Source organism: Rhipicephalus microplus, chromosome 3 (genome assembly GCF_043290135.1).
Source record: "Rhipicephalus microplus isolate Deutch F79 chromosome 3, USDA_Rmic, whole genome shotgun sequence".
In the NCBI taxonomy this organism is placed as follows: Eukaryota; Metazoa; Arthropoda; class Arachnida; order Ixodida; family Ixodidae; genus Rhipicephalus; species Rhipicephalus microplus.
Window position 1 is genome coordinate 111795818 of NC_134702.1, and position 13817 is coordinate 111809634.

The 13817-nt window shown below is 44.7% G+C and overlaps 1 protein-coding gene across 2 annotated transcripts in view; it reads left to right on the forward strand.

Annotated features, from left to right (window-relative positions):
• The window catches only part of LOC142803292 (evasin P467-like), a 115604-nt gene that overhangs the window by 49694 nt on the left and 52093 nt on the right, over window positions 1-13817 (forward strand). The window contains exon 4 of one of the 2 annotated variants that reach the window (XM_075888420.1): window positions 5162-5211. The exons of the other annotated variant lie outside the window; for it this stretch is intronic. Within the exon in view, the coding sequence (XP_075744535.1) occupies window positions 5162-5211 (50 nt within the window). The remainder of the gene's footprint in view (window positions 1-5161; window positions 5212-13817) is intronic. 2 annotated transcript variants of the gene reach the window in all.

Genomic DNA, 13817 nt, shown 5'->3' on the forward strand with positions numbered 1-13817 from the left:
CTAAAACTATATTTCTATTGTTGCATATTTAATTAGTGCTCCGAACATACAGTGACTTGACTGAATTTACCGAAGCTTATGGCGTTAATGCTGCGCAGAAAAGGACGAGTAAAAGAAAGTGCACAACCACAAGCGCTTGTGATGTTTACGTTTTTGCGCTACATTTACCCATAATGAATCAGTGTCAACTCTTTCGCCCCACCGAGGTGGTCAAGTAGCTAAGGTAATTGGCTGACCCGCAGGTCACGGGATCAAATCCCGGCTGCGGCGGCTGCATTTCTGGTGGACGCGAAAATGTTGTAAGCCCGTGTGTTTGGAGTTGGGTGCACGTTGAAAAACCCCAAGTGGTTGAAATTTCCGGAGCCCTTCACTACGGCGTCTCCAAGGCATATGGTGTATTTCGTACGTTAAGCCCATCATATCAATTGATCAAACCAACTCGCTCACCTCTTCATTTTGCTTTAACGACGTTATGTTAAGGAAAAAAGAACTCGTTGTCCAAACAATGGATTATCGAAATTTTGTTGATTTTTCACTGACGCATTCTGAAATTAGCATGTTTGTGAAATCAACATGATTGGTTTATCAACCCCACATTATCAAATTTTAGCACTACTTGACAAGAATAACACAGGTTTTTAAGTAGAGCTCACTCACCATTTCTTCGCCGCACCAGCAACAACACTCGCCAGATCACAATGTGTCGTTCGCTGCCGGGAACCATCACCCGACTACCGTTCGCACAACTCCCTTCTGTCCTTGATCACTTTCGCTGCTGCTTGTCGCTCGTGATATCCAGAAGGTAATCAGAACAATTTCCTTTTCTTCAACGCGGCCGAACGCTTCACACAATCCTCACTGCACCAGTTTGGTCTGCGCCATGTTGGTTTCAGGGGAACGGCCTTCCGGCGGCGAGGCTGCATACGTCACCCCTCGAGCGGCCAATAAATGCCAGTGAGCACTGACCCGGAGCAACTAGAGAGTATCTACCGAGGCAAAAGCTATGCGTGGTTGTAGAGGCAAAAACGGGAGCATAATCAGGGGATTGGCCGCGTTTTCCTTAGGTCCCCCTTGTCCGGTGATCAGCGGAGGAAAACAAATGTGTTTGCTCCGGTACAATTCGTTTTAAGTTGACAACTGGAGCAGAGCGGAACATCATTCCCAGATTCCTCCTAGCTGGGTATAGGTTTGGTTACAGTGTAGTAACAGGCCGACATCAGATGGGCGAAAGAACGACAATGCATATTCAGGGCTCGATTACATAGGCAGGCCAACACGTGTGTCGTATACCTTCATCAATAATGTGTCGTTTACCTTCGTCATCTATTCACGTCATGTGATACCAAATTTAGTATATGTGGAGCTAGCAAAACGGCCGCCAGCGCACCATGAACGGCCCAGTTTACTCCAATGTAGCGTGGACGCGCGCGCACGCTGAGCACAGCGACTCTATGTTCGCAAAGCACGAGCACTTTATGGTCTGACGCCAGGCGTGACCAGCGTCCGTCGGCGCGGCCCGATGGCAATCTACGCGGAATGCGACATGCTGCATTTCACGCCAATGCAACACCCAGACAACACTGCGTCTCCCTCTTTCCGTAATGGAGGGACACCGAACACGCTGAAACGCGCATGCGTGAAATTAACGCAGCGTGACGTGTGCCTGCGAGTATATGGCAGGACCGGCGCCTGGCGTGGCGACGCCGGCGTGAAGCGACGAAATGAACGCCGGTGAGCACGCGCACTTCGTCACGTTGAAACGTATTGGTGCGATGACTGTGGCATGTAGTCATGTTCTCACACGACATGCATCTGATGTTAATCAAGTTTGCACCAGTATCATACCTTCGTCATCCATTCGCGTCCCGTAATACCAAATTTGGTGTCAGTGAAGCTATTGAAATGGCCGTTAGCGCATCATGAGCGTGGCATGTAATCATATTGTTACATGAAACGTATTTCGCAATCATCAAGTTTGCACCAGTCACATACATTCCTCATTGATTGATGTACCGTAATACCAAATTTGGCATATGGTACGCTAGCGAAATAGCTGCCAAGGGCATCATGAGCATGGCATGTAGTCATGTTGTTACATGACACGTATGTCATTTTTTTAATGTTAGGGTCTGTCGGTTGTGTTCGCCATGCAATTATGTCATACCATACCAGTTTTGCAACATGCCATGGGAACGTAACCACCGCAGAAGCTGCAGGACCTTGAAATGTATATCAAGACGTTCATGACATACATGTCAAAATTTTGATGTTATGACTAGTCAAAAATCTTTTAGGGGCGAAGCTCCTCAAAGCGGCACCAGTTTGTCCCTCGAAGTCGTAGTCGTAGTCGTAGTGTGTAACTAGTTTTACGTTTTGACCTGCAAGGTGGTGCTGGTGGGAGGTTTCTCCTCTGACAGGTTGAACAATAAAAAAAATGGCAACGCGCGCATTAACTAAAAGCCGAATTCTCCTATCTCTTATTTCCCATTAGCAGCCATTGACAATACAGTGAGCAATATCTGGCAAGAATGGATTGCTACGTTATACTTGCTGGGCGTAACCTCCTTGAATTTAGAATGTTTTAGCGAGTGCTGAGCTGCAGTGCCATGAGTACAGTGAATTAGTACATACCATGAACTCGAGATTGTTGAAGGTTCAAAGTAGATACGAAGTGTAAGCCGCAAGAAAGTAAAAACCGAATTCTCCTGTCTCTAATTCCCCATTAGCAGCCACTGGCATGTACATTGAGGACTACCTGACAACAAAGGGCTGCTACGTTATACTCGCTGGGCGTAGCGTCCTTGGTTTTAGAAAGGTTTAGCGAGCGTTGTGCCTCAGCGCCATGAATACAGTGAACTAGTATATACTAGGAACTCAAGGTGTTTAAGGCTGGAAAGTAGACAGGAATCGCCAGCCATAAGAAAGTGTGCATGCGCCACTTCTTGTTTAGTCCTTGGAATGTCAGCTGGATGGCGGTGCTTCTATATTGGGTATATATTGAAAAGATGCGAGATGGTGGTACTTACAGTGTTGAATAGATGAACGAATAGACACACAGACACATGCATGGATGGACTCACGGATGGCTGCACGGTCAGATGGAGACGCATGGGTGGACCTAGGGGCGGATGCAGAAACGAACGCAGGGACGGACGCACAGATTGACGTGAGGGCGCACGAAAAGACGCACGGACGAACGGGCGGATGAACGAACGGATGGTCACCCAAATGGACGCATGGATGGATGGAAGCTAGAATGAATTTACGGATGGATGCTTCGCCCCACTCTCCATCATTCACTCCGTGGATATGCTGCCATTTTTATTGCAGTCTTGTTCTGCCATATCAAGTTTGGTATTGATACTAATATCTAAACGGCCAAGAGAGCTAAAAGCTGTAGGTGGCTAGATAGATAGATAGATAGATAGATAGATAGATAGATAGATAGATAGATAGATAGATAGATAGATAGATAGATAGATAGATAGATAGATAGATAGATAGATAGATAGATAGATAGATAGATAGATACGCTCAATGTCGCCGAAGTTCACTAAGAAAGGCAGCGCATTTGAAAGAAAAACTGACTACTCACGCAGCACTATACCGTTCAGCTGGCGTTTTGTTTGCCTGATCTGAGACTTTCAAATATCAAGGCGCATGAATCATACTTTTTATAGGTTATATTTTCAGCGGTTCATTTCAGCTCCTAAATACCTCGCAATTTGTACATAGTAGAAATTTGCTTTTGATATTACCTTCATTTTTTCCCAAGTATATGCCCGTTTAATATGACACCTTGCAGGTAGGAAACGAGAACTCGGTTATCGTAGATCGTCAATATGTTTCCACACATTTAAATTGAAATATCATTCAATTTTCACCCAGTCCAGCGATTACCATTGAATAATTCTTCCTCTTAAAACAATGAGGAATTGCAATACTACCACACTGATCGAAGTTTCGAATAGAGATGGCCTAGAGAGAAGATCTGGTTTACCAAGACTTGATGGAATGTAGCTTCACAGAATGAATATGCTCGCCAAGGGGCCACAATAATGCCCAAACCCATGCCCGTGACTTTAGAGCGACAGGTTTTAATTTCGCGGAGGCCCATCCGTCACCGTCATTTGTCGTGTCCCATGCTTCTGGAAAAGTGGAAAAAATCACTTGTTGCCCGGATGCTATCGTGATGATTTTTGGCCGCATGGCTATACCCCTGATGTTTGCTTCGATTGCATTTGCTCTGAATGCTTGTTATCCGCGCGCACTTAAAAAGAATGCACGGTATCCGCCACTTTACATTTCTTTTTCACGCGGTGAGTGAGATAGCGGCCATATTTTGTCGTAAAGCTTATTGTTTATTCAGATGTTTCGGTTGTAATCTTTGACCGTTATGGTAGCTTGTTGCAATGTGAAATCATCAAGCGAAGTTGGTCATAGCCATCGTAACATGTGCTTCTGGTCGCCCTGCCGTGTCAAAAAAAAAAGAAGGTCACGAAAAGCTTTTGTGGCTTCGTTATGACACAAAAAAAAGTAATAAAGTTGGCATGTCCATGGCTTACTTTTAAAGTTCTCTTCAGAATTTATGAGCATGCATGCAATAGTTTCAAATTAAGCAACAATTACACTTTGCCGCCGACATGTGGTTGTAGCCTTTGGGAGGCGACGGCACGATGGAGTAAGTCATTCGCTGTCACTCGAAAAGCGCGCGTAGAGGTTAGGCTTTTATACACTGTAGTAAACTACTTGGCGAGCATCTAAACTCTAAATAGAAGGTATTCATAAGTGCAACAGTTTGCTTTGTGGTGAGTATTCTAGAACGTAGAACAGCTAGAGTGCCCCAGAATTTCTTGAGCGTCTGTTTAAACAGATATACATCCAGAACTTTAAAAATAACCATGTAGGCACACGTAAATTACGCTCAATAACACCTAACAATGTCATTCTCTACTAAATAAATATGTCACTGTTTGCTACATAGTACGATTGCGAAATCAGAAAGTTTGGGGCGAACGTAACGAATATTCTTTAACTTGAATGGGAAAAACGAGATAAAGTAAATGTCTTAGAGTAAATGAAACAATCATTCTCGCTAAATACACAGATGCTCTCAATGCTCAGAGCATAAAATTACCTGGATTTTTAATGTTTTTTTCAGATTATCAAAGTTCATGCTTATATCATATAATGAAAACAGCAGATAATAGGGTACGTATTTCAATGACTCGTATGCATATTAGGGTATTAGTTTAGTGCTGAGGACGCTTACACTGCCCGATATTGTAGCCAGGTGAATTCGTTTTATGAAGTCATCGATAATTTAAAACCGACAACACGTTCTCGCATAGTGTGCCTGTTCATCATGCCAATAAGAATAACGTAAATATCCTAAATAAAAATAAGAGTTTGTGGCAGGACTGTTTTGCATGCTACGTTTATTAGTGCACGTTGTAAAACGTCCAAAACTGTTCACGTTTCGCATTGCTTAAGTGATTAGGATAGTTAATGAAATATTATCCAATTTTACCAAAAGTCTACTATGACAAAGTCTGCTATAACAGAAAGGAGACTTATACCAGTGTCACAAGGGCACATTTCATTGCGATCAGGGTGATGTGCATCAGTTTTCTTGATCGCGATCAACTTTATGACCACTGTAAGCTAATCTGGTTTGAGCTTTGGTCAAATGAAATGCCCCAGGTAGAATTTTGTGCCGTTAAGCATATGCCACAGACAAAACTCAGCGTACGGTGTAATTATAGAGCCCTTTATCAGCAATGCATTTGTGCAAGAAACACTCAAACTTCAAAAACTTTGCACGCCACTACATTGGTTATTTCAGTAATTCATTACACGATAAATTTTTCCTAGCACTTATCTGCACTTCACTCGCTTGTATTGCTGTATGAGATTCTTAACCTTCACTTTTATTTCTAATGCCCCCGCTAGCAGCCTTGTAGTCGCAGCGAAGCGTCAATCTCGTTGTACGTGTCAGTGTTTCACTTCTGGTGCCTCAAGCCTGTTCCAGTCGCTACTGCCAGTGGTCAATTACTGTAAAGGTCTCTTCATTGGACCACAAAGTGCGCGTACATTGCTATGTAGTCGAAAGGCTTGCGACACTCATAATCAGTTAGGTATCAGGTGCTCCAACAGCTCCGAAGCGGCGAGAGTTGAACTAGGCGCTGAAGAAAACGGCCGACTGCTTGTCGTCTGCTTCTCCCGTGACTACATGCGCTCGATGCGAATCCTAAAATATGCCATACTTGAGATATTGTTCCAACCTGAGCAGTTTAGAATTTGCTTTTTTATAAACATCTAGCTGTTCTAAAGTGTTTTTATTGAACTACGCTCGATTTCCTTCATGATGGTGCGTTCAACAAGCTCGGCAAGAGGGTGCAGACGATAGCGAAACCGCGATCTCTCAAGTAGATCGCAATGTGCGTATCGCAATAGTCTTGATACCAATCACGCCTGATCGTGATTCAAAATGACCGTGTAGCAGCATTTTTAGCGGTAGGAGTAGTGCGCTCACGTACGATTGGCTTCTTCAACGTATATTGGTCGTGCTGCTGTAGCACAACGCACATGGCTGCGGACTACGAGAGATGATCAGGTTCGAAGACGTGGAACGCGTTTGTGCTAAAAAAATGAACGGGAAAATCTATGTGATTGAGAGCCATTCTTCTCTGTCGAGGTCTCCAAGAACTGAGGATGCTTGGCACATGACACAGACTTGACATGGCCTCGGGCGTAGACTCAATTTGCGTCAATTATCAGGTTTTAAATGTGCTAGTTAACTTTCTAACAACTTTGAAGGGTCTTATTTGGCACATCAGTGAAAACTACAAATTTTCGGTGCTTATCTACAAAACAGCATCTTCCACTTAGATTTATGAGGCGATTTCACTATAACACACATTACAGAAAAGTCGGCGTTAAAAAATTTACGCTGGCCTCCCGAATCTGTGTTAGCTTCACCTATTAAAAAATGTTTATGTGAAATTGTATTTTTTCAAGAGCCTTACAAACAGTGTTATATGAACATATGCAGGCGCTTGTATTTATACCAGCGGTGTTGTTTATGCTCATAGTGATTTTTCTGTCGGGAAAAGAGATCGTCATTACCAAGAGTCAACCCGCCCTCTTTGTTTTTTTATCGTCATTATCATGTTCTCCTTCAGTTTTGTTCCCAGAACATGAGCAGGAACTTTTCTGGCTTGGTGTGCAATAACCTGATGGTTGAGGGAACGACTACATAGAAATAAAAGCAGAGGTAGTCTTAAAACAACACACCATACTCCGTTGATACATTCCTTGGTGAAGTGGGATTCGAATTACCATTTGCTTCATGTGTAGGCGAGCATCCAAGCCACTCCGCTATCCAGACACCCTAAATAGACACGCTATAGAAGGCTATGCTATACAGCCTAGCATTGTGCAGCGCAGTATAGCAAACAGGCGCTAAAGAGAAGTGAGGCTAAGAAGAAGCAGTTCGAGGTTGAAGAGCAGAGCAAACGTGAATATAAAATAAATCGAAAATAAAGATAGACAGGTAAAAACCTTCAAAAAATAAAAAAATTGAAAAAAAACTGAGATAAAATTTGTAAATAATCAGGAAGCAATTGAGAAAATGAGAGAAAGGCAATGAATTGGGGTGAAGAAAACGACAACGGGCATCAAACATAGTTAAAGAAGGAGTAGGTGACAGAAAAAAACTCACAGCTTTGCCGCAAAGGCGAAGTTAAAAACGCGATGGCAACAAATTGGAAAGTCACCCGCAGAATGGCAAGCAGATCAAAACGTGCCGCGTTCTTCTCACGCACAAATGACGCAAGAAAGGTATTCACAGATACAGATGAACGCGAGTAGGCATCTCAGTTGTTACTTAACTGTGTCTGAAAAGCACGCTCTGTTTGCAAACGTAGACTGTGCAACAATTGCAGTGACCATTGTGTGCTTGGTAAATAAACCATAATCGTTCCGGTGAAGGTTAAGACCAGCCAACACGTACGGCCTTCCCCACCTGAAGATAAGGGCAGACAAGTGAGCGCGCAGAGGCTTTACGAACAACCGCTTTTCTCCGTGAGGCAAAGTACGTGCGGGAGATCAGAGCGTGCACCACCGCGCTTTTCTTCGCCATCTTGCTGGTGATGCTGAAAGCACGATAGTTCCCCCATTCCCCCCAGATGCCCGTCACCAGCGGTAAGTGGTAGATATAAATAGCTTGCCGTTCAAGCTTGAAGGATGAGCTCTTCCGTGGCTGAGTGGTTAACGCCTCCCAGTCACGTGGCAGAGGTTCAAAGTGCGGTTCCGCGCGTCGGAGCCTTTTCTTCATAGAATTCTTTTTTTCTTTATTGCGTTTTCATATATATATATATATATATATATATATATATATATATATAAGTGTGTGTGTGCGCGCGTGTGGTGTGTGTGTGTTCTACCAGAATATAATGCCAAGGATAGTACAGGAAAGTTGTTAGGCCAAATTGTAATGTAAATTTGGAGAAAGAAAAGGCGAAGTCATACTTCTTTCTCTGTATTTTTTAAAATCTCTTTGTTTTGTTTTTCGGGATTTTCCTGCTTTTCTATTTTTCTCTTTTTTATTATTTTATGCTCACGTTTGCTCTGCTCTTCACCCTCACACCACTTCTCCTTAGCCTCACTTATATTTAGCACCTCTTTGCTATAATATGCTGTACAAAGCTAAGTTGTATAGCATAGCCTTCCATAGCGTGTCTAGTTGGTGTGTCGAGATAGCCGAGTAGTTTTATTGCTCGCATACGCATATATATATAAATATAGATATATATAAATATATATATATATATATATATATATATATATACATATATATACATATATATATATATATATATATATATATATATATATATATATATATATATATATATATATATATATATATATGGGCAAGAAAGAGACGACGAAACTTTCGTGTAAGCGTCTTTACTGAACGTTTTCAGCTGGTGGACCAGCCTTCGTCAGAGTAATGTGTCGAAGGCTGGTCCACCAGCTGAAAACGTTTAGTAAAGACGCTCCCACGAAAGTTTCGTCGTCTCTTTCTTGCCTACAATACGTCGGGTCCAGCGTGAATGACGTTCAAAAAGTCTGGAATATATATATTTATATACCAGAATTTTTTAACGTCATATATATATATATATATAGAGCATCGAACGCGTAATTCGAAGGTCGTAGGTTCGATTCCTGCTTACAGTTGGTAATTTTTTCATCCACTTTTCTTTCTTCTTATTTACATTCCATTAATGTTAATAACTTCCCCTGTACATTCCTTGGCATTACTGTCTGTTATATCTCATTATTATTGTGTTAAAAACACGGAAAAACGAGCCCTTAGGTATACACTTCTTTCCCTTATATATATATATATATATATATATATATATATATATATATATATATATACAGAAGAATAACTTCGGTTGCCGCAAGGTTATAAATATGAAAGTAGATGCGCTTTCACATAACAAGTGTTTATTGTGCGGACGTTTTGACGGGAACCCTGTCTTTTTCAAGGCATAATACTATTTACACATATTAATATTTACACTTACATAATACCATTTACACATTACATAATACTATTTACATAATACTATTTACATTTACACAAGAAGACATGGAACATGTGTAAATAGTATTATGCCTTCAAAAAGACGGGTTACCCGTCGAAACGTCGGCACAATAAACAGTTGTTATGTGAAAGCGCATCTACTTTCATATTTATATATATAGTGTTCTGGGGAATAACGTATACACGATGATTATACTGGCGAGCAAATGCCTACAACGCTGCTGCAGTCCGAGCACGTTCCCCTCAGCAATTCGTCGTCTTTATCCTCAGGCATCTACTTAGCCCGTGCTTCTGCCGGCGGCAGAAGCATAATCCTGGTGCGGTCAATTCTCGGGGCGTGAATAGTATGGTTTAAGCCGTGAGAAGTGCACAATATTGTTCGGGATTGAAGCTGGTACTGACGTCGTATGGAGTGGAGCTATCTCATAGGTCACATTGGTGACCTTGCGTATGACGCGGTAGGGGCCAACGCAACGGGACATCAGTTCTTCGCAGAGACCAACACGACGTGATAGTAATCACAGCAAGACGAGCGACCCCGGGGAGTACTGTACGTCGCTGTGCCGGCAATCGCAAGAACTCTTTTGGTTAAGCTGCGAGTCACATAAACGATCCCGGGCGACTTGGCAGGCGATGTCAGCTCGGGCCAGGGAATCACGAGCATATGCAGTCGATGAGAGGCGTCAAATTGGAGCATGGTGTCCATGGGCAAAGGCAGGTCATAACCAAACAGTAGGTAAAAAGATTAAAATCCAGCTGTATCATGACGTGAACTGTTGTATGCGAAAGTAACGAAAGGTAAGTGGATGTCCCAAGCTTTGTGATGCTTGGATACGTACATTGCTAACATATTCTTCAGGGTACGGTTGAGGCGTTCCGTGAGGCCGTTGGTTTGTGCGTGGTACGCTGTAGTGAACTTGTAGTGGGTAGAGCAGGATCGCATGAGCTCGTCGACTACTTTAGATAGAAAACAGTGGCCGTGATCAGTGATCAACTGACGAGGAGCACGATGACACAGAATGATGTCATGAAGAAAACATAGAATACATCAGTAGCGCAGCTGGTGGGGAGGGCGCGTGTAACGCCATACCGCGTTTTGTAGTCGGTAGCAATAGCAACCCACTTATTACCGGTGGCCGACACAGGAAAAGGTCCTGGAAGATTGAGGACGACTCGGAAAAATGGCTCATCTGGTACTTCAATGGGCTGGAGGGTACCAGCAGGTTCCAGAGCCGGTGTCTTGCGGCGCTGGCAGAGGTCGCATGCCGCAACGTACTGTCGCACAGAATGGTAGAGGCCAGACCAAAAACAATCGGTGGCGAACGCGGTCATACGTACGTGACACCCCTAGGTGTCCAGCGGTGGGGGCATCATGGAGCTGGGCCAAATTTTCTGAGCGAAGATGCGCAGGAACAACGAGTAAAAGCTCAGCACCATCTGGGTGGGCGTTGTAGCGGTGCACGATGACATTGTGGAGAACGAACAGTTGTAAGGAGTGGTCAGGGTGGGGAGAGTGCAGACCATTGATAATAGCACGCAAAGAGGGGTCGCGGTGTTGTTCAGCAGCTATGTCGGTGAAGTCTGTAATAGAAAGAACGAGGGCCTCTTGTCCATCTTCCATCATGCCAGGGGGATCGACTGGGTAACGGGACAAGCAGTCGGCATCCTTGTGAAGTTGTCCGGATTCATAGGATACAGAAAAAGTGTACTCTTGTAAGCGCAGCGCCCAGCGACCAAGGCGTCCCATAGGATCATTGAGTGAGGAGACCCAGCAAAGAGCATGGTGTACCGTAATAAATGAGAAAGGTCGGCCATACAGATACGGTCAGAATTTCGCATTGGCTCAGACGAGAGCTAAGCACTCGCGTTCTGTGATCGAATAATTTTGTTCCGAGCGACAACAGTCAGCTTGCGTACGCGACGACGTGGTGCATTCCTTGTTGTTGCTGCGCCAGCACTGCGCCTATGCCGTGGCCACTGACGTCAGTGCGAAGCTTCGTGGCGGCAGATGGGTCGAAGTGTGCGTGTGCTAGGACTGGTGGATTGATGAAAATGTCAACGAGCGACGAGAAGGCGTTTGCTTGCTGTTGGCCCCAGGTGAATGCGACATTAGTTTTGAGGAGGCAGGTTAGAGGACGGTCTACTTCTCAACAAAACGACGGAAATGGGAGCCCAGTCCCAGAAAACTTCGGACGTCCTTGGCTGAGCGGGGTGTGGAAGAGTGGCGAACTTTTCGGACTTTCGCAGGGTTTGGTTGAACGCCCGAAGTGTCAACAATACGGCCGAGTACGCAGATTTTGTGTTGTCTAAAGCGACATTTAGACGAGTCAAGTTTCAAGTTGGCACGTCGGAAAACATCAAGCACTGTCGACAGACGGGTGAGATGGTCGTCGAAAGTAGTCGAAAAAACAATAACGTCGTCAAGATAGCAGCGGCAGATGGTCCACTTCATGCTTTGAAGTAGAGAGTCCATCATGTGCTCAAACGTCGCGGGGGCATTGCATAATCCAAAAGGCATCATCTTGAACTGATAAAGTCCACCAGGAGTAATGAAGGCCATCTTCCTCTGTCTTTGTCGTCCACAGCAATCTGCCAGCAGTCTGAGCGTAGGTCTATTGAAGATAACTATTTGGCACCGTGTAAGCAATCGAGTGCATCATCTATACGCAGTAGGGGAGAGACATCTTTCTTGGTAATATGATTGAGAAAGCGGTAATCAAAACAGAATCCACAGCCATTGTCCTTCTTTTTAACAAGTACAAAGGGTGAGGACCAGGGACTAGATGATGGTTTGATTATGCCCTTATGAAGCATTTTATTGACTTCTCGCTGTATGATAGCCCGCTCAGGGGCTGACACACAGTAGGGCCGTCAGCGAATGGGTCGAGCGTCACTGGTGTCGATGCATTGGGTTACCATGGATGTCTGGCCCAAATTACGGTCGCCGAAGTCAAAGATGTCCTACTAAGAAGCAAGCACAAGGCAGAGAGCAGAGACTTGTTCAGAGGTGAGCTTGTCAGATAGCATTGGCTTAAAAATATTGGAACAGGAACGTGACGAGAGCGACGTTGATGAAAAATCAGGTGGCGAATCGGTGGTTATGGCGGAAACTGTGTGGTTTATCATTGGTGTCAGATGCGCAAGTGACATGCCGCGAGGAATACCATGCGCTGAGAAGCCCAAATTGAGGGCGGAAATGAAGTTCGGTTGTCCTTAACGGTAACCACCATGTTGGGGAGTGCAACTATACGTGTCATGCCACGTCAGAAATTGGGGCAGCAACATAATCACCATCGGTTACTGGAGGATATGGCGAGAATTGGACTTGAACTGCGGCTTGCGGCGGAAGTCTGAGGGAATCGACAGAGCGTAGACGAGGTGGGCTTGTAAAAACGGTCTCTGAGAAGGATGATGGTTCGAGCCGAAGAAGACCTTTGGAACACTCAATGAGCGCAGTGTGTAAAGTCAGAAAGTCAAGTTCAAGGATGAGGTCATGAGGGCAATTTTCCAGTGCAGCAAACAGAACTGAAATTTGATTCTCAGATATCGTTGATCGCGCAGTGCACAGTACAAGCACAGCAGGAGTACTCCCACCAGCTGTGCGAACGGTAGGTGCAATCGCAGGCGTCAGAACGTTTTGGAGGCGGAAGCGGAGGCCTGAGCTCATCACAGATATTTGTGCACCGGTATCAATAAGAGCAGTTACAGGTAAATCATCAACGAGAGTTATAAGAAGGTTGCACCGCTGGGCGGGAGTAATCAGAGGATTTGCAGTCCGAGTCGTGTATGCAGCGTCACCTCTGGGGGCTGCACCGGCTAGTTTTCCGAGCGACGGTCGTAGGGAGACCGAGAAGGGCGGGTTTGGGTCGAGCGGGACTGCCGACGCACCAGCGATGGCGAGCGGCTGGTCCGGCGTTCTGGATTATGCTCTGCATCCGTCTCAGCACGGTAGGACGGGGCATAAGGTGCACGTTACGAGCGAGGTCCCCAATCATAGAAGCTTGGTCGAGGTGATGAGGTCCAACGGCCGTGGCAATGGCGAGCGATGTGTCCTATACAATGGCGCGTGAAACATATGAGCCTATCATCATGATTGCGCCATTCAGCTGGGTTTCGTCGTGGCACGAACGTGCAGTTGGGTGTGGCGGCCGCAACGACTGGAGCTGAGATGGAAGTATTAGGGGCATTTTGATGT